The sequence below is a fragment of the Colossoma macropomum genome, unplaced genomic scaffold (genome assembly GCF_904425465.1).
Source record: "Colossoma macropomum unplaced genomic scaffold, Colossoma_macropomum, whole genome shotgun sequence".
Lineage (NCBI taxonomy): Eukaryota > Metazoa > Chordata > Actinopteri > Characiformes > Serrasalmidae > Colossoma > Colossoma macropomum.
Window position 1 is genome coordinate 26,648,249 of NW_023494788.1, and position 21,889 is coordinate 26,670,137.

General features: G+C 39.5%; 1 protein-coding gene across 1 annotated transcript in view; it reads right to left on the reverse strand.

Moving 5' to 3' along the window:
- Positions 1 to 21,889, reverse strand: part of drp2 (dystrophin related protein 2) — a 74,175-nt gene that overhangs the window by 10,521 nt on the left and 41,765 nt on the right. Inside the window, exons 12-18 of the mRNA XM_036568939.1 lie at positions 20,529 to 20,614; positions 18,135 to 18,292; positions 14,019 to 14,185; positions 13,664 to 13,775; positions 13,098 to 13,234; positions 12,739 to 12,804; positions 4,063 to 4,128 (exon numbers count right to left, since the gene is read on the reverse strand). Coding sequence (XP_036424832.1) covers positions 4,063 to 4,128; positions 12,739 to 12,804; positions 13,098 to 13,234; positions 13,664 to 13,775; positions 14,019 to 14,185; positions 18,135 to 18,292; positions 20,529 to 20,614 — 792 coding nt within the window. The remainder of the gene's footprint in view (positions 1 to 4,062; positions 4,129 to 12,738; positions 12,805 to 13,097; positions 13,235 to 13,663; positions 13,776 to 14,018; positions 14,186 to 18,134; positions 18,293 to 20,528; positions 20,615 to 21,889) is intronic.

A 21,889-nucleotide genomic window follows, 5' to 3' on the forward strand; every position in this document is an offset into this window, starting at 1 on the left:
AGCACCCGGACTCTATTAATATGGAGCAATGCTGTTGTTATACATGCAGAATGTGGTTTGGCATTGTCTTGCTGAAATAATCAAGGCCTTTTCCACTCCCCCTCAGTCAGTTTTAAATGAGCTCAGGCCCAGAGAAGGTGGCAGCATTCCTGGATCCTGTTTATGTATGGTTTCTTCTTTGCGTTTTAGAGTCTTAACTTGCATTTGAGGATGTAGCGATGAAATGTTTTCACAGACAGTGGTTTTCAGAAGTGTTTCCACTACAGAATCATGTCTGTTTTTAATGCAGTGCCGCCTAAGGGCCCAAAGATTATGGCTAGCAAATAATGATTTTTGGCCATGTTCCTTACATACAGAGATTTCTCCAGATTCTCAGAATTTTTTAATGTTATTATGTATCGCAGATGATGAAAAGCAAAAGTTCTTTGCTATTTTACGTTGAGAAATGTTATTCTTGAATTGTTGCACTATTTGATCATGCAGTCTTTCACAGAGTGGTGAACCCCTCCTCATCTTTACTTCTGAAAGACTCCCTGAGATGCTTTTTCATACCCAATCATGTTACTGACCTGTTGTCAGTCAACCACCAGGTGTTTTCGGAACGTGTTGTTGGCATCAAATTCAAAATGGGCATATATTTTTCAAAAAACAATAGAATTTCTCAGTTTCAATATTTGATATGTTGTCTTTGTACTATTTTCAAAGAAATGGTTTAAATGATTTGCACATCATTGCATTTTGTTTTTATTTACACTTTGCACAGCATCCCAACTGTTTTGGAAATGGGCTTGTATAATAATATATATTTATTTGAAAAAATATATACAAAAAGTGTAACAGTATAAAAGTATAACCTTAAGTTCAAGGACAAAGAATTTACTCAGGTGTCCAAGTACAAAGACTAGTTTATACACATTTTCAGTAGTGGTAAACGACTTTAAAATTGAATATATTCAATTAGCATGTGGTTGCACCACCTGACATTTTCTGAGTGGTCAAATTGATTATCCTGTTTAAAAATACATTTATACCATGATACAAGCTATGAAACAAATTTAAACATACAAAAATGCACATAATATCCTTTTTATAATGTTTTTATTTTTAATACAAATTTCAATTTTGAATTTTTAAAATGATCATTTTCAAATCCCTTATTTGTCAATGACCCATATACACATTCCCTAGGCACATGTAAACGTTGATGCACACAGAGCTGCTAGCAGGCAGTGCACTATCATAGCCACAGTCACTTGGAAATACACACACACTTTGTGTGCACAGCAGATAAGCACACATGACGAGATGGAGCACACACAGACACCCTTACACTTATTCATACACAAGCACACAAACTCTCGCACAAATACTCGGAAGCACACGTGTACACCTTAGTCCACAATGAACATGCCGTGAAAGCACATATAAGCCTCGCATGCACATCCTTTGATCCAGTTCGAATGCTACAACATGAGAGAAATTACAGTTACAACTGCAAAGCTACAGTGATTCTTTTGCCTCTCCACCTTTCCCTGATGTTCTATATGCTGCAGCACTGGGTTCACCTGCACCTTTGATGCAGTTTGATACGAGAACTTTAAGCCAGACCAAAAGCTACTGGTAGCATCTGGACCAGGTCCAAGGCCTGCAAACAGGCTTCTAGAGGCTACACATGGAGGCTCTGAATGGAACACATGCGCAGCTGAGGGTATTTACACCAAGCAAAAGTGCCTGTGCAGTATAGATAAAATATTCCTGTGCTTAAGGAAGCAGTGCTTACACAGACATCCACAGGTTCCCATAAGCAATGACACATGCTGAGGCATAAATATGACCACATCCATATACAGCGCATAAACAGAGCTGTAAGTACATGCTTGTGTAAACAGAGCAGGAGCACACACACAGACACACAGAAGCCAACTATGCTAGTAAGAGACAAGGTCAGCACAGCATCACATTAACAAACAAAGCAGGCAAGACTATACTTGGATTTAAAGTCAAAGTATAGTATTACCACTTAAAATTTAATGATAGACAAAATATAAACATGAGTTATAGGGGTTGATGTACAGTACTGTGTAAAGTCAGAGACCATCTTCCATTTATTTAATTTCCGATCAAAATAGCCATTAAACACAAGTAATTCCCTTTTCAGTTTATATTAAGGATGAGATTAAATATAGAATAATCCATTTGTATAAGGTAGGAGAAAGTCAAAGAAGTGAAAAATTGGACAAGCAGTGTAAAAAGTACTTCAAGCTTTTATTTTTGAGAGATAGGTGAAACTCTAGCTCCAGTCTTGCTTCAGATCTGAAAAAATCCATAGGTGTCTCTGTACATTCTTCCTTTGTGAGATGACTCAACATTTTGAGTCTGAAAGGATGTTTAACAAAAAAAGACAAAACAATGTTTGGACAAAAAAGGAAGAAAATTTCCTCTAGAATACCAATACTGGATTTCTCAATTTGAAATGAAGAGTAAAGTTTAAGGACTGATAAATTTGTAATTGGGATTACCTGAATCACAAGAAGCAGAAAATGCAACCAACTCATAAGACTGAACTTGCATGGAGGCATGGAAAAATATCCCTGCAGATTTCTTTGAAAAACAGAACTCAAGTTCCCCAAAAAGAATGGAGGCTGTAATAAATGGGTGGACCCAATAAATATATTATACTTAAATATTATACTGATATTATTTTTAGTTGTTGAGGGTTCTGTGTTATTTTCTAAAAAAATATGTTTAGTTTTTTTTCTCTGAAATGAAAAAATAAATATCTTATGCTGTTTTGACTTGAAATTAAATAAATGAAAAGGTGGTCTCTGACTTTTGCACATTACCGTAAGTTCATCAGAAAGATCACTCAACCACGTACACTACACCATGGTAATGTGGTAATAATAATAATAATAATAATAATAATAATAATAATTATAACTATAATGATAATAACAAAAATAATAATAATAAACGTAATGGGACACCCTTTGAATTTCCAGATAGAATGATTATGTTAACTAGGAAGCATACCACATTGAGACAGTGGAAAATACCATGAGTTAACAGCCGGAGTCACAGAGGGATGCGCATAGGGTGCCATTTAGGCCAAATGTCAGTATGTGTCATTGCAGCGTAACTGACAATTACAAAATCAACTGCATGCTGTGCCTGGAAGAAATGGAATCCTGCTCTGGAGAAAGCGCAGGTTGGCCAAAAATGCTTACTCAGTACAATGTGACCTAAAATTACCACTGCTGCATTTATAAAAGAGGAGTGGGTGGCTGTCCCGCTTTCACTTTATCAGAAATTGGTAAATTGGTGGTACGCATTCCACAATTTATTAATACGGTTATTCAGGCCAAATGTGGACCCAAAAGGTATAAAATTTTGCAGTAAAAGCAGTTTTGCACTGAAATACACGTGTCCCAATACATTTTGTAAGGTACTAACATCAAGAAGATTACTAAGATAATGAGGGAGTGGAGGAACAGCAACCCAAAGGTTGTGTTAATTCCCCAAAGCTGTGCTCGATTGCCTCTCTCTCTCACTCTCATGCCACACAAAGCCAGTACTCTGCTCTGGATGTAGCCACTGACGGACTGACCTCTTTTATGGGTGTGTTTTTGTGAGGGCTCAGCCTTATTTCACTTACGTATGTTCACGAGGCAGCCACCTCACCCTCTTGGCCGGCCTTCAGCTCTACACATCGTGTTTCATGGCATTTCAATGGCCCCCCTCCCACCCCATCCTCTCTGAGAGTCATCGGCGCAGCCTGTTCTATTTATTCCTGCAACCGCACTCCTTAATCACAAAGACTTTTATATGATAGAGAGAGAGTACGCGCATTGCCATGGGTCATTTTCATTATCTTTCAGTTTTTTTTGTCACTGCCCAGCCGCCCCCAAATCATAAACACAAGGCAGACACACACAAAAGTATACACACACAGCAGACTGCTCATGCACAAATACACACACACGCACACAAACACACACACACACAGGGCCACGGCAGTAATGAAAGATTTCAGTGTGTGGGGGTGGCAGGCTGCATACTCACAGACTTTCATCAGGAGAGAGACTGTCAGTGAAGAAGGAGCAGCTCTGGCTCTCCATTTCTGCCAGCCTGACAGAGAGAGAGAAAGCGAAAAAGAGAAAGAAAGAGACAGAAAGAGACACAACAGGAGAGAGGTGGGAATTATGGTAGCATAGACACATTGCTGTATATAGGTCAGTCACACAATAGTGAACATGGGGGTGTTACACTACAAAAAGACATAGACCTTACTGTGAAGAGGCTTTACATTATAATCTGCTCCTGGCACCTTCATAGACAAAGTGTGCCCATCCAAGCACTCTGCAGAGTTAAATCACATGCATAATCTAACACAAACGGTTCAAAAATTCAGTTCTGATTAGCTGGATTAGGTACAATTATTCAAAGGTAAAGGCAGTGGTTACACACACACAAGGCAACTGTAGCATAATTAGAATAGTACATATAAAAAGAACTGCAAAGAACCATTTAACAACGTTTGCCATTCTAATTATGCTACAACTGCCTCCAACAAGGTTATGACGGACAGTTATATTTTCTATTGCATCAATTATTTTCATCATTATTATTATTAGGCCTACTATTACTATTGTGCATAATCTCCATGATGGACAACCTGTCAGATATATTGTTCTTTAAAGCATCAAAAAGGATTCTGCTTTTGTTACAAATCATATAACATTTTCTGGTACTATGCAGAACCTGTTTTGCCAATAGTGTAGGTAAGATCATAGATGAAACCTAGGATGTTAGGGTGGTAGTTCTCCCGGCACAGTGCTAGGCGCCCCCTGTGATAAAGTGTCACTTGCACTACTCTGATCACAGATGTTATTCATGCAGTGTGACTTTAAGAAATTAACAGAATGAGTTTCATGTCTCCAATGAGAGCAAATACTCTAATGCACTCCTGACGCCATATGCAGCACCGAAGGGTTAACCATGGAGAGCACACGAAGGGCCCGGCTCTCCTACCATTAGCGGAGTGCCTGAGGAACTTTGCTTTTAGCAACATTCTGCACTTTGCCTGCCTGAAGTCACCCTTAGGTGGGAGACAGGGGAGACTTCATAGTCCCACCAGGATAGACTGTGAATTAGTGGCAGTGCTGGCCCCTGCAGAGACAGTAATGAAAAGTGCTAAGTGCTTTGTGTGAGCCTACAATTGTGGAGAGAGCTGAAAGAATGCTCTAAACTTGAGATGCACTAATATAGAATTTCTGGGAGATAACAATAACAACAACTAAAAATTAACACCTTGTTGTTGCTGATATATATATATATACATATATATATATATATATAGTGCTGTGAGCCTAAGATAAGTTAAAACTCTGATGTTGCTTGTTGCTAATACTAGCTATTTTTTTAGGCTATAAAGATCACAAAATTTTCAAATAACCAGATTATTTGTAATGAAAGTCTTAATGCTTTTCCACCTCACTGTACCTCAGGTACTTCTGCTGTACTCTGGTGAAACCATGAAGAACTTCCACACCACTGAGATTTTCACACGAAAGTGACTCTTGTGTCAGTGCAAAAATGAAGCTATTGGGTGTAATTATCCGTCACAAATGTAATATCGGACCATGAATAATAATACTTCAATTTCCCCACTTATTGACTAATAAAATATTATGCACCACTACGTTACACCCTTCTGTGCAGTGCAGAGTGGTTACATAGAGGAATGGAAGTGATAGAGAGCCTGTCACTAACAGTCAGTATTACATCATCCAAGCTCCACTTCTCAGGCAGCCACTGACTGCAGTGCTCGCTGTCTTGGTCAACCTGTATTGCAGCAGTGGTAGCTCCTAATTTTATCAGCCATGGCATCTATCGGCTGGATCAAATCACACCCCATGGCTATGCGACTGAGGGGATGGTTGAGTCAAGGATAACTGGGAACTGGGTTCAGGGACATGTATCCCTGGAGGCAAAAGATAAGAGATCAGGAACACTACATGGGTAAACAAATGCATGAATAAACAGCTGATGTATGGTCTTGTGTGTGAGGTAGACATTATAGGTGTTGAAGTGAGCACCCCTTCCTTCCTGCCCCAAGGCATTAATTTCACTTAACAAACGAGGACCATGTCGTACCAGAACTTTGTTTATTTTGCAAGGTTTTTCGCAGCTGTCACTGACCTGCACATGAAGAGGTATGGCTGTGAATTGTGATGCATTCAACAACATCTACCAATCTATCTACCAGGACGACTTTTATATTATACTTTTATGTGTGTATATATACCGATCAGGCATAACATTATGACCACCTCTTTGTTAGTGTGTGTTGCGCTGGTCTGAGTGGATCAGACACAGCAGTGCTGCTGGAGTTTTTAAATACCTCAGTGTCACTGCTGGACTGAGAATAGTCCACCAGCCAAAAATATCCAGTCAACAGCGTCCTGTGGGCAGTGTCCTGTGACCACTGATGAAGGACTAGAGGATGACCAACACAAACTGTGCAGCAGCAGATGAGCTATCGTCTCTGACTTTACATCTACAAGGTGGACTGACAAGGTAGGAGTGTTTACACAGTTTTTAAAAACTCCAGCAGCACTGCTGTGTCTGATCCACTCGTACCAGGACAACTCACACTAACACACCACCACCACGTCAGTGTTACTGCAGTGCTGAGAATGATCCATCACCTAAATAGTACTTGCTCTGTGAGGGTCCATGGGGTCCTGACCACTGAAGAACAGGGTAAAAGGGGGCTAACAAGTATGCAGAGAAACAGATGGACTACAGTCTGTAATTGTAGAACTACAAAGTGCACCTATATAATAAGTGGAGCTGATAAAATGGACAATGACCATAGAAACAAGGAGGTGGTCAAAATGTTATGCCTGATCAGTGTATATTATAGATATGGTCAAAGCAGAATTAATAAACTAACAAAATTAGACCTTACTAATCAGGGATACAGCTTCTCAGATATTTCTGCAGCCCCCCGATGCCTTCCTGAGGCCTTTAGTTTGAGAACTGCCAGTCTAAATGGAGGGTGGAGCACATCAGCATTTATGGGACGTACAAAATGATCCAACTTTCTGAGAATTTTGTCTCTCCAAATGCTTCCTCACTGAGAGACCTGTGAATGTGACTGCACATCTTATGCGTCCAAAGTCTTTCTCTTCCTCTTTTTTCACTGATGTGCTGTTTTGATGATGAAAAGGCTTCCCTCTACACAGGCACTTCACACTTTGTGACGCTCAAGCGAATCTTACCCTTTAGAGTTGGCTCCAAACACCACCCGCTAACCCTCCCCCACTGGGCTTCCTCCATTACACCCCATTAACACGTACACCCAGCCATTTGCCCATAACAGTATTAAAAAATATCCTTCTGTGCTTCCTCATTGGAATGATATATCTCTCCTACAGATGTTCAAAAATCTGCAATGCGGTCTTGACACTCAACTTTTGATGTCAATTTAATTTTCCATTAGAGCTCAAAGGGGATAAATAAATGATACCTCATTTAGTGTGCTTTCTCCACCCCGCTTTATATGGGACAGGGAGCCGTGAGATAAAACTGAATTAAAAGGCATTTTACATTCAGCTGCAGAATGGAGACGGATCCTTCAGCTATGCTATTCTTCCCCGGGCCATAAAGGGCTTGTCTCTTCCCATTTAGCCAGCACTCAGATCATTCTGAGATTTGGTTAAAGTATGCAAAAGAAAAAAAAACAAATATCCCCCCCTTCAGAAGGATCTGCATTCGTAGACATATAGAAACTTGAATGAGGTTTGAAAAGGCAGTGCAAACACACACTCACACACACCGTTAATCTAGCAGGAGCACACAGGGACTTTAAGAAGGTTCTCTAGACGTCAACGTCTGAGTCACATCACGCTGCGCCCTTCCCTCTTTTCGTCCAGCAAGCTGCAATCGCCGCGGTAACGGCCATCATAAAGCAGCCTCTACACAAAATAACCTTTAGCATTTTTTACACTTCGACATGTTAGGTTTAATTGTGCCAGGCCTGCTGGCACACATGAATAGTGCTTTCACAGTCACACGGCAATGAAATATTTTAATTATGAGGCAGAAAGAGAAAACAAAGACAATTTCTGAGCAAAGGCAACTCAAACGACCAGGACAAAAAAGTGAGATATGGCATGAGAATGATAGCGGGAGGGTGAGAATGAGGGGAAGAGGGATAAAGAGGGTGATAGATATAGGGAGAGAAAAGGAGAAATGAAGTGAAAAATTGAGATGCAGGGGAGGAATCAAGCGTGCGACAGCAGGGAGAGACACAGACAGATGGAGACTAAGAAAGAGACAGGGAGAAGGAAGGAAAGAGGGAAAACATTTCAGATGAAAACTGAATCTCAGTGTTTGCTGAGACGGTTGGTAGTGTGGTATGGTGAGCCAGTCAAAGGGGCTGATCTCTGCGTGTGTATGTGTGAGCGCGTAGGATAAGAGCCGAGTACTAAAAATTGGTACCCAAAATGCACTGCTAAATATCTCAGAAGAGAGTACTGAACATTGGTGCCTATTTTTGATATGTTGAACTAAAACTACGTCAAAAAGGATCTTCAGAATTATCATAAAAACATTAAATGGAGAAAAAAAGAAAAAAGAAAAAACTTCAGACAGGCACAGAGGGTGAAAACATTATGTTTTTTCTTAATCAATACAGCCATAACATTTTATGTAAAAATATGAGATACAACTGGCTAGTAAATACTAGTTTAGCAAGCTAAATCTAACATAGCCATGACACTGACACACCCACAGTAGTGACTTTCTCTAACAAAATTCAGAAAACTGTCCAGTGAACTGCTAATTTGTAATATGTTACTATGTATTACCATACTATTATTACCAAAATTTCCCATAATGATGGTCTTACAAGGAAAACGTGAACATTTTTTAATTTTTTAATTTTCTTAGTCCCAAAAGAAGAGAAAGACTTTCACTGTAACAAGAACACAGTGTCAGTAATAAACATATGCCAAGCGTAATAAGCAATGCTGAATGCTTTATTTCATTGTTTTTATACATTTGTGTTAAAATGAACTTGAATATTCATACTGTTAAATATAATGACCATGCCATTACCATGACCCAAAAAATGTGATACATACCAAACCATGAGCCCACTGTACTGTTGCATCCCAGGTGTACACTACACAATTTTTAGCCTGATTTTAATACCGATTTGGCCCTTACGGCACATTCTGACAACCAGCAGCAAATGTTCAGGTCTGAAGTTTGAGTGGAAGTGACTGACGGCCTAGATAATCTAGTAGTGTGAGAACAAACCAATTTTCAGCCCTACGATCTTTCTCCCAAGTGATATAATTCTGATATTTTCCAATATATGTTCACAAGTCTTATAATGTAATATGATCAGATTTGATATGATTTAGGTTCTAGCCAATGAGACAGCTAGGAGAGGGAAAAGGCAAAGGAACAAGTATGGACTCAGCATGTGTAGTGGTTACTTTAAAAATGTGTTCTGTTACAGATTACTGATTACCTGTTGTAAATGTAATTATAACTTAATCCAAAGGATTACTATATTAAAGTAACGTAACCGGAATACTTTCCATTAATTTTGGATTACTTGTCTTTAATTAAATAAATAAAAGAGAATAATAATTTCAACAAGACTTTTTCACTAAAATTTAACTTAACGGATGTCAAACACAAAAACTGCAGTTTTACAAAGCAGAATGACTGATTATGGGTGACTTAAATATTGTGCCTCACAGAAAGTCACTGATCTCACTTTGAGCGAAAAGGCCAAACCTGAAAAATGAAAATATTTAAAATATAAATACATTTACAAATTTGAACAACAGTATAATTTGTTTGAATTTAGACATGTATTTGCAAACCTTGAAGTTCAGAAATCAAGCTTTGCTCCCCAAGAAAAAAAAATGAGTAATTTTAACAGGAAAATTAAAAAAAAAAAAGGTACACTGAGATTAAAGGCTCTGAGACTAAAACACAGCAGAACAATTAATTGATGTAGAATGATCCAGTGTGATCCACATTGGATCAAATGCAAAACAGCTGAAAACTATACTACTATACTGCTCTCCTGGGACTTTTCCTTATTTGCCTTATTTGTTAAAAAATCAAGAGTCAAAAGATCTGGTAGTAATCTTACTTTGAGACTTATCATCAACAACAACCACAAATAGAGACTATTCGAAAAACTCTGACTGGCCATCATGCATGTTCTATCTGCTGAAAGGGTGTACTGGCTCATAAGGTTTCATGTTGGTGTGTCATGCTCAGACTTTGATGATCATAATTTTTAGATGCTTACTCATCAGCTCTCAGCAACTTTAGTCCACAGAAATCCTACAGGTTTAAATAGGCTTTAAAATAAGTTTCGCTGATCGTCTTAGTTACAAATAATGATAATTATAACAAATTAACATTTTGCATACATCATTCAAAAACTACTGAAGGAAGACATCATACAAATGATAATGAAACTAACTTTGCTGCTCACAAGACTTAATTTTCTCTCCTTTCATGTTACAGACTGTTAGTTAAAACCTGTGAGGTTAAGGGTTTCAAACTGTAGAATTTTATGGAGCAACAAATGAGAATAAAGAATTTACTGCCAGATCAGGTCAGGCTGCTGCTGTAGAATCAGGTGATGTGAAAATCCAGGTTAAACGCCTGATTCAAATATCTTCAGGAAAACACTGCCAATTTCAGTTTTGCCAATAAAAATAAAACAAACGTATAGATTGGCTAAATGAAACACCATGGACTGCTGCAGGACAGGGAAGTCCTTAGAATCCTCTCCTGGCAGCAGTTCCCTCCACCTACCCCCCAAGTTAAAAACTCTTCAAATCTACATGACTCATGTGATATACTGATCATTAAAATGACAAATTTCAATTAAAGACAAGGAGTTTGCATCTGAATGTAATGCTGCAGGTAATCACTTTGTTTTTATAATGTACCTGTAATCTGATTACTGTCTTTTTTTCTGTAACTGTAACAAAATACAGTTACCTTTTTTGTATCCTGATTACGTAACAACGTTACATGTATTCCATTACTACCCAACCCTGGCAGTAGACCATGGAGATAAAGAAGCCGCTTGTCTTTCTTAAATGTATGAGTGCCTTCATATGTATAACATATGGAGGAGAATTTTGAGGCCACCACTTTATAATTTCAAGTCAGCTAGCCAGGTCCAATGTAGTAAAACGCTTCTCCAGCTCTCGCTGCAGAATAGAAAGTTATCTGTGTTTTCCAAACCCACAAAATCATCTATAATTAGAGTTTTCAATACACTCCTCACACAGGTCCGATCTAGTTTCAGCTTTGTTTATGTCACATGATAAACGTGAGATTTGAGATTTTGAGTGTTTTTATAGCTGAAACATATTTGTGTGAAACCCTCTCTCTGCCTTATTATTGTGCATGTCCTCATGACAAAAAGACAATAAATTCTGTAAAATACTGATATTAAGTGTGTGATGTTCTGTTTTAGAAATCTGTTGTATTTTTTCTGTTGACATACATATTACACAGACAAGCTTCAAACAAAATGATGTTGGATAAAGCAAGAGAACATCGGGAACATCGGTGGGGCTGTCCAACAGTGGCGAAACCTGAGGGAGTTGAAATATTTGAAAAGCAATGCCAAGGTTGCTGTTTTTTTTGTGGGACAGATTTGTTTTTTTCTTAAAGGGGAAATTTGTTATTTTCCTGAATCATGTAGCCAATGTAGCTAGCTACTTCTGTAGCTATATTATGTATTAGTCCAGTGCTAATGTTAGCTAAGCTGTAGGTGCAAGCTAGCTAGCTATGTTTATCTTGCATGTAATCTGTATGTGCATATGTTTGACAATGTCTGATTGTAGTCAGGCCTTGTGCATTTATGTGTTGTGGGGGAGCGGCTTTGGAAGGAGGGCTGAAAGTTGGGGGTGGAATTTTTTCGGTTGGATTTTTTGAAAGACTACACTTCCTGGTTTCTACAAAACCACCTACTCTAGCTTTAAAGTTGGGGTTAAATTCAAGTTTAGGCATTATAGCCTTTAGCCTTATTACTACACACAGATAAATTAAACTTCCCATGAAGATGCATGCATCCATGTGGCTGTGTGAGTAAGTACCTGAGAGACACAGGTGGAAACAAAGAGGAAGGTGGGAGATGAAAGATCTTACTGCTTTCAACCTGGAGCAGGCCTGAGGCCTTTATCATAGAACGCTGTCAAACCTTACATCCTGTCGATGAATCAATGAATATATCACTTTGTGTATAAACAGTGAACAAGAGTTTCATATGAGTGTGTGTATGAGTGTGCATAACCTCCACAGCGATGACAGAGCAGATGCTGATCTGAGTTGGCAGACTCCCTAGTGCCCCGAGACTCCCTGGCTACTGGAAAGCAGCTGACCTCTGTCCACCCTGCCGCCTCTCTCTCTCTCTCTCTCTCTCTCTCTCTCTCTCTGTCTCTCTCTCTCTCTCTCTCTCTCTCTCTCTGTCTCTCTCTCTCTCTCTCTCTCTCACTCTCTTGCTGCTGTTGGTCTGAAGTGTTTGTGTAGAATGAATGGTTTTTGCTGTTTTTAGCAGTGTGTCCATGCAGAGTGGATCAATACTCTAATCAGAGAATGAAGCAGGAATGCAGGGGGGCTGCTGGGGGCGGGCTAAGTGCAGACCTGAGCGCTGTCTGCACGTAACAAGCCTCTTACCTGCTGGCAAAGTGCTCAATCCGGCTGTGTGTGTCCGCATGTGGTAGCCTGGGAGAGGAACAAGGCCTGCAAGTACACAGACACATACATGCACACATCAATACATTGGTATGGGGGCTCGTTGGGTGTGAATGCTAGTGCTTGAGTATGTGTGTGTATTGTGTATTGGCGTGTGTGTGGTGAAACCACCACAACTATGACACATAAACCTCCCTCTCTTTACTCTGCTCATCAACCTAGCACTTGTTATTTTATTCAATTCAAATCAAATGCAACCATGCTTCTCATCATCTGTAGTGGCAAATGAGCAACGTATAGTTTTTCTTTAATGCTACGACAGCTGTGTGACACACACTCACGTCTCGCCACTCTCTGCCTCCAGGACAGTCTGCACGGGTAAGTAGCCTCTCTGAGGATGTTTGCTAAAGTACTGCTTTGATCGGAACTTGTTCTTCAGAGTCTTCGCAAAGTCCCTCATCTTCTCCCCTGAGGTGGTCTACGTGGCAATTACAGGAAAGAACAATGAAGGGAGAGGTGAGTGAAGGAGAAAGAGAGAGAGAAACAGAGGCAAAAGTGAAGGGGGAAGATGAATGAGAGAGGTGAATTAGACAAAAATAGGGCAAAAGAAAAAAAAAGGAAATAACAAAATAACATAAGTAGTTCATCTTCAGTAGCCTTTGGATACAATATTCTTCTCCAGGCCTCTCTCCCTTTATCTACAAAATAATCGTCTGCCTCTAAGCTCATATAAGTTCATCTTCAGCCAAGCGGCAACTGCAGCCAGCTTATGACAAAGACCTAGGCAGCCCCACTTAGAGTACCACAGTGATATATGCCCGTGAGAAAATCATTAAGCAAATTGCCTCATACTGTATTTCAGCGCAGAAGCAGAAAGTGTGTGTGCAGGCTCAGGATGTGTATGTACCGGGGTGTAGTACTCCATGATGGGGTAGTGTAGCTTTTTGCCTTTGGTTGTTCGGCCGGTAAGGAAACACGTCTGGCAGATGTCCACATTGAACTGTTTCAGACTCCGGTACCTGTAACATCAGCAGGACAGAGAGTATGTGTTTTTTATTACTAACTAAAATGAAACAAAATCTTGCTATCTCTGATTCACACATCTTGCCCTCCAGTTGTTACAGCAGATTAGAGAAATAGGAAGCTAGATGTGCTCCAGATAAAAAAAGTCCCAACAGGAAAACCTTGCAAGAATCGCCTGAACATGAAAACTTTGTTAAAAACCATGTACTGTGAAAAGTGCTCTGTGGCAAGAAGCCCACCTGAAGCCCTTGATAGGGCATTGTTTACAGATGTAGCAGCGCGCCTGGTGTTTGGCAGATTCAGCCACTGTCACGCGGTGTAGTACAGGAAGCCACACTACTGACTGTGGCTCCAGACTCATCCACTCAAGGAAGTGTGACACCTCAATGGCTGGCTTCCCTGGGGCCTAACAGTGGAGAGAAATACAATGGTAAAATGAAAAATACAACATAATCTGTATCTGAGCAATATTTATTATTCTACTCATACATTAAGGGTGTAACACTTTCCAAACAGTATCGAAAAATCTAATTTAAAACAGTGTATCAAAGTTAAAACTATTGCCAATACAGCCCTTGATCTCTTCTGATGATCTCTTATTTCCAATCTTTTGTAGAGATCACTGACAATTATGAAACTTGAGCATCTTGGAGCATCCTAGAGTAAAGTCGTGGGTAGGAAGAGGGGCTTATGCTATACAAGCACTCAAATGACTGCTTTTTTTGAAATGCATAAAATCTTAGGCTTAACATTTCTGGGGGTTTTTTTGATAGCTTTTCTTTTTCTGATGGCTCACATGGCAGGCATCAGAAAAGTTCTTTTGTTTATTTGGGCTGATATTTGGCGTATATAATTAGACCACTGTCTAATCAAGACATTTTCATCACATAAAATAAAATTTGAATTAGAAAAAAGCAAATCTTGACCTCAGAACCTGAAAATATTATATACCTATAAATAATATAATCATTAACTGACAAGGTATTTGCTGGTGTTACCTGTCATATATAAAAAAAGGAACCACAAACCCTAAGCATCAAGAAAAACATTTAGCAGCCTAAACAGCACACAACTAAAATAACATATTGTTACAAAAACACCAGAAACATTATATAAGGCCCTATAATATGTAATGCATTTGAGCTAAAACCTGACGCATATTACAGGGTCACAGCAGGAGCGGATGACAGGAAAGAAACCTAATAAAAGAGTGAGTCGCGAGGTGCCGAAAAAATCCGTAATGTGGTAAATTCTCATTAAATGCGCATCAAAGATGCATTAAAAGGTTTATTTCCCCAGGGCCCTCTTTGTAGCCCAGGCAAAGAGCCATAATTAACGTGAATGTCTCTTGCATGGCCCATAGCTGCCACTGCCGCTGGAAATACGTTTGTGTGTGTGTTTGTCTGTGTGTGTGAAGGATAACAGGCCTGCATATATGACTGTAGTGAGGATCTGGAGGATGATAAATAAAGCACACTGTGATGGCAGACCACTTTACTGCTCCAGGATCATTGGCTACTGTCCATGGTGCTGAAACCTTTCCTTACACCTAAGTTTAGCTCCCTGGTTATAGACAGCCAACCTCAGTGTGGCTGCACTCACAGACCCACATCAGCAGAGGCATCCCTAGCCACTCATCTCCTCTTCACAGTGAGTACAAAGGACCAGCGCTGGGAAGGGGAAGGTGAGTTGAAGAGAGGACACTCCCTCACCTCTCTCTCTGTGTCTCTCTCTCTCTCTCTCTCAATTTCTCTCACCCAGATACAAAGATTAAAACCAAAAATAAGAAAAAACAATGCTGCTTGCTGCTAGGGACAAGACTGTCCCCAGATCCACTGCACAGCATCTCCCTCAAGGACTGACGACCTTCTTTTTTTGTCTTTTTTCTTTTTTACCCTACCACACTGAGTCTGCCAATACACAGCTCCCTCTGGGGTGATTCACTGCCAACCTCGTGTTTTGTGGGTCTTTGTGTTTTGCCCTGACTGTTGTGAATACCACGCTTTAGAGAGTCAGGTCCCCCTTTTAATGATCAAGAACTTCAAATCTCACTCAAATCCAGCCTTTCTATCACACACACACACACTTGCAATTCCCTCAGCTACTCCCAAGCCAAGTTCAGCTGTGCTATTTTATCAGTGTAACTTTATTAATGCTGTAGGTGATAAATTGCCAATTTGGGAAGTACTGATTGGCACTACAGTACTATTTCATCTCCTAATAAAATCCTGAAATAGAACAAATGTGGAAATGAATGGATTTAAACTATGCGTGGCTGGTATCACAGCCATGCTCTTGAATGGGGGAGGATTTAATTAAGGACCAATCGAGAATTATAAGTTTAAGGGCACTCTCCAAAAACCTGGGGACCCTGCATCTAATCACTAATTAGTTCATCTGTGACACTAAGTGCCATTAGATCATGGTGGTTCCAGAATTACAGTCCTATTGAGGTAAAGACAAATGGAAAGAGACTGCAGCAGGTATTGCAGCTTGACCCTCTCTAGTCATTTGACATGTGGTGCTAAGAATAGAATAGTCAATTCTATGGGACTGCAGTCTTCTAAAGTGGTCACTGTATGTTGAACTCATTGGTAATTCTTGCTCACATCAGTCTGAATAATTTATAGCCACTGAGCATACAAATTTGCTGGCAAAAACAAATTCTTATCATGGATATGTTTTCAAACTTGATATCTCAAGAACAAAAAGAAGTTGCCTGCATGAGTTCAATCCACCTAATAAATTCTATTATTTAAATTAAATTATAAAATGATGAGAAGTGTGAGTCTATTTTCTAAGAGCATGAGTCTAATTATTTGACCCTGTCACACTGTACCTTCATATTTTACATTCTTTGGATTTTTCTAGAAATTCCAAAGTTTGCTCATGATTGCAAGTCCTGGCCAAAAAATTTCTCAAAGTAAAAAACAAACTCCAAAGTACATCTTTTTCTAGTTTTCAAAGGTTTTTAAAACAATTTTGCCATCTTTTCCTGAAACGTTTGCTTCTAGACTAAGCTATGGCACAAAATGTACCCCCTACAGGCTTTCACCAAGCATGGAATGAGAAACCAAGCTGCTTATAGAAGCTCTTATATGCCATTAATGTAGTGCAGTTCTTCAACAGCTGTGCTAGTATTTCAATCTTATGGTAATACCTGACAAAAAACAGAATACGTTTAATCTTATAACTCGGCAGGACTATTGTATTGCTCCTTGATTGCTTAATAGTTCCCTAGTACTGTGTTCCTATTTGTCATAATTTTCCAATTTTTTTCCCTCTCATGTGCACAGGTAACTGAGGCTACAGAATACAGCCAGAACATTAGTTATCAAGATTTTTGCTAAATATGTTAAAATGCTCTTTCAAAATTACACAGTAACCTGCACAAGTAGCCCCAAATTCCAGGTATTAAATTTTTCCTGGATTTATATAGCCACTGCTATGGAGTAAACTTTCCTTCTTTCTTCATCTGACATTCCAGCAAACCACTGCCAAAAAGGTGATATTGGGGAATTCAAGTGGCAATTCAAACAGGATGGTTATCAAGCAGCCAGCATACCTAGAATGAACAACTTTACATTCATTCTCTTTAGTATCCTTTTTTATGTCTGAGAAACTTAGCAAGTTAGCACAGGTATATGTGTTAGTGTATATGAGGTATATATGCATATATGAGTGGCATCTAAATGGAAGTGATGGGAGCCATCAGAGCAAAACAGACACCAATCTACTCAATTTGAAGTTAAAATACTGGAACTCGAGGTGTCTGGTACAGATACATGACATTAAGGGCACTGAACTGTTTTTATGCTCAAGTTATTTATGCACATACTGTAGGAGCACAGATTTTACCCAAAAACCCATATATATATATATATATATATATATATATATATATATATATATATATATATATATATATATATATATATATAGGTGGGTTTTTGGGTAAAATCAGTGCTCCTACAGTATGTGCATAAATAAGTTCACATAGGCAAGATAACTATTTAAAGTTCCAAATCAGGCCAGAAAGAGAAGCACAGTGTTGGATTCTAACATTGTATTATTTTCTCCACCCTCAGAGAAATCAGAAAAAGTGGTAGCTGCTTGCAGTATCAGAGAGAAATTAATGGGGGCAAAACATTGACCCTAAATACCCTAAAAAAGAAACACTTAAAGAAAGAAAGAAAGAAAGAAAGAAATGAAAGGGAGAGACAAATAAAGAGAAAGAAAAACAAAGAGGAAGAGAGATAGAGACAGAGAGAGAGAGAAAGAGAGAGAGAGAGAGAGACTCTTCCTTCTGGCAGAGTATAAAATCTCATACTTTCAATTGGCTGCTTGAGGCTCACCATGCGGAAGCAGCTCCGGACACTGGGCTCCACATTGCTTCCCCCAAAGGCTGCTACCTCACCCAGCTGGCGGGGGATCTGAATGGCTTCATGCAGCAGCAGGCTGAGGTGCTTCTGATCTGTCAGACCATTCGGCCCACAAACCTGTCTGAATAAGTCTAAAACGCACACACATACCCAAAAAAAATAACGGGACTGTGCAGTACCGAACATAAATAATGTAAACAGTAAGTACAATATTTAAACTGGGAAACTGGGAAACTCTACAGTCAAAACACACATTATATTATCAAGATTCTCAGCGGGAATCCAATGCTAGACGGTTAGCCAATTTCTTTGATTTTACAGGCGTTAAGTGGTGGAGTTTGCACATGTACCTGCCCAGGGCACTGGTGTAACTGGATACCAGGTGGTATGTTTTCCACAGAAAAAAACTTCATTGACAGGTAGGCATATGGACTAAGCACCTCCACATATTTCTGGGTCGTCCAGTAAACATTGGTGTACTCTAAACTTTCCTCTTCGTCTTCAAAATGGCTATCTATTTCTGTCTCTCTGTCACTGATTTCCAGGTACAGCTCTCTCCAACGCAGAGGGTAGTCTCCAGGGAGCCTGGAGGCTCTAATACTAGTTTTGAATCCTTGCCATAAGGATTTCTGCACCCGGAGACTGACTGTGTATCGAGCACTTTGCAGAATATTTTGCATCTTTTTTGCTACTGCATGGCGCTAGTGTAACTCCAGAAGCAGGGAGCGCTCTTATCAACTGGCATATACACAAAAAAAAACTAATCTAAAACACACATTATCACTCACATTCACCTGCCACAGCTCTCCAGTGTGTCCCCCATGTGCACACACTAGCACTAACAGCAGATGTGCTCGTACTGGTCTTAATCAAACTACTGCCTGTAGCAGTGTCAGTGAGATGTGCGATCAATCACCTGTGTTAACCAGCAGCTCAACCCAAAACATTCGCTGCCTCATTGAAGAGGACTTCAGAGGTGACGCCAAGCCTTTACACAGCTATTTCCATATGGTGACATCCAACCATCATTTACATTTAGCAGATTCTTCTTAACCCCAGAGACATACACAAAAATACAAGCACTATGTGAAACAGTGACGCAAGTACCCAGACGCCCTGCAAGGACCCATAACCTAAAGACAAAAGCCTCTGCCAAGCTTCAAGTGCTGGTTTAACTTGCCAGCCTCAGTGCCAGTGGACCTCAGGGCAGAACAAGCTAGTTATCAAGAGAAAAAACACATCTCAGAAAAGCTGTAAAAGCCACATTTTTAGGAAATAAGGGGAACCAGGGGCAGGCAAAGTTATGTTATATGATATGTTATCTTTATTGTGATAATGATAACATAATCCGGTTTTGGGGGGTATATCTTGGGTACCATCAGTACATTTTGAACTGCATGTGAACAGCTGCATAAAAAACACCAATTTTAGAGGGCCTGTAAACAACAAGAATCTTGATATACTACAAGTTTTCCACTGCCTTTTTTAAACATGGCACTACTGTTTCGGTGCTGCTTTTTGTCTGTTCCAACTTGTCTGCGAAATCTCAGAAAACCTACATAGTGATATATATCATGTACTGTGAAAATATCTTCTAGTATTGTAAATTTGTATTTTACCCGTATTACCGACTCACAAAGTGAACCAGTCTACATGGTGTTTGAACTGACGAGAGCTAGCAGATATTGTGCTGAAAGTAAGTGGGCCTGCGCCGGATCCACTGGGCCAAATTCTGTCTACCAGCCTCTTTGAATGGCAGATGATTCTCATGCATCATCCCACATCACTGCTTATAAGGCTGCAGTTGTAAAAGTGGCTAGACCCCATAAAAACCGCCCTGTCCACACCAACATAGCTACAGAAGAAATATAAGAGCACAAACATGAATGGAAAAGGGACAAAGGAAATACCTCACAAAAAGTCAACGGTTGCCTACTAGCTAAGCACAGGCTTTGTGTTTTAGTGAAACAAAGAAAAAGGCTTTCAGCATTATTGAAGTATTGCCTCCATTAGGCTAAGTGGATGTGTGTGTGGGTGTGTGTGTGTGCATGTGAGTGTGCTATGTTTTCCTCTTCTTGCAGGAATATAATGTCCAACTGATGGGAAACCATGAACATATTTAACATATTTTTACACACTGCAATATATTTACATATGAACATATTTTTAACATATTTAAAAATTCTTTTTTGGATGTAGGTTATGTGCAGGTGTAGTAAACAGTAAACTACAGTAAACTCCAATAAATATAGCAATACAAGTATGTCTATGTGTGTGAGAGAGAGGGGCTGATATATACATTCACAGAGACAAGGCTTTGTTGTCTAAGTGAATGCTGTGCTGCAAGCTTGGCTGACTCTTACTCACATCTGTATTTCTCTTGGACATCTGTGTTGCATAGGCTCACTATTCCCGTCTTGAAGGAAAGCACCCGCATCTTACCATTACGACCACTGTGAGGAAGACAAAAGAACAGATGTTTAATGCTTTTAAAATGTGTAATTGTTCATAAACAGTAACATACTTTTAAGCATTTACAACCCCGTTTCCAAAACAGTTGGGATGCTGTGCAAAATGTAAACAAAAACAGAATGCAATGATGTGCACATCATTTAAACCTTATATTTATTTGAAAAATAGTTCAAAGACAACATATTAACTGTTAAAACTGAGAAATTTTATCATTTTAAAAAAATGTGGCTATTTTGAATTTGATGCCAGGAACACGATTCAAAAAGTTCGGAAAGTGGTATGTTTACTAGTGTTGCATCACCTCTTCTTCTAACATCACTCTCTAGGTGTTTGGGAACTGAAAAGACCAATTGCTGTTGTTTTGAAAGTAATATGTTTTCCCATTCTCGCTTGTTATAGGATAACAACTGCTCAACAGTTCAGAGTCTCCTTTGTTGTATTTTTCACTTCATAATGCACCAAATGTTTTCAATGGGTGACAAGTCTGGACTGCAGCCAGTCCAGTTTAGCAACTGGACTCTTTGACTAGAAGCCATGCTTTTATAATATGTGCAGAATGTGGTTTGGCATTGTCTTGCTGAAATAAGCAAGACCTTCCCTGAGAACATCATCTGGATATTTCGTTCAGCATTAATGGTGCCTTCACAGATGTGCAAGTCACCTATGCCATGTGCACTAATGCACCCACATACCGTCATGGATGCTGGCTTTTGAACTGTGATAACAAGTTGGATAGTCCCTCTTCTCTTTAACCCAGAGGATGCGGAGTCCTAGATTTCCAAAAAGATTTCAAATTTTGATTTGTCAGACCACAGGACACTTCTCCACTTCGCCTCAGTCCACCTTTTATGAACTTGGGCCCAGAGAAAGTGGCAGTGTTTCTGGATCCTGTTTATATGTGGTTTAGTCTATGCATGGTACAGCATTTGTGGATGCAGAGATAAACTGTGTTCAGAGACGGCAGTTTTCGTAAGTGTTCTTGAGCCCATAAAGTGATTTCCACCACAGAATCGTGTCTGTTTTTGATTCAGTGCTAACTAAGGAAAAATATATATTATATTTATCAAACATATTATTAGATATATTTTTGGAATTTATGAAAATAGCCAAAAATATATTTGTTAAATATATTTTCAAAATGCATTTAGTTGTATTTGTTATGCTCTGGGGGACGGCACGGTGGCACAGTGGGTAGCGCTGTCGCCTCACAGCAAGAATGGCCTGGGTTCAATTCCCGGCCGGGCGACTAGGGTCAT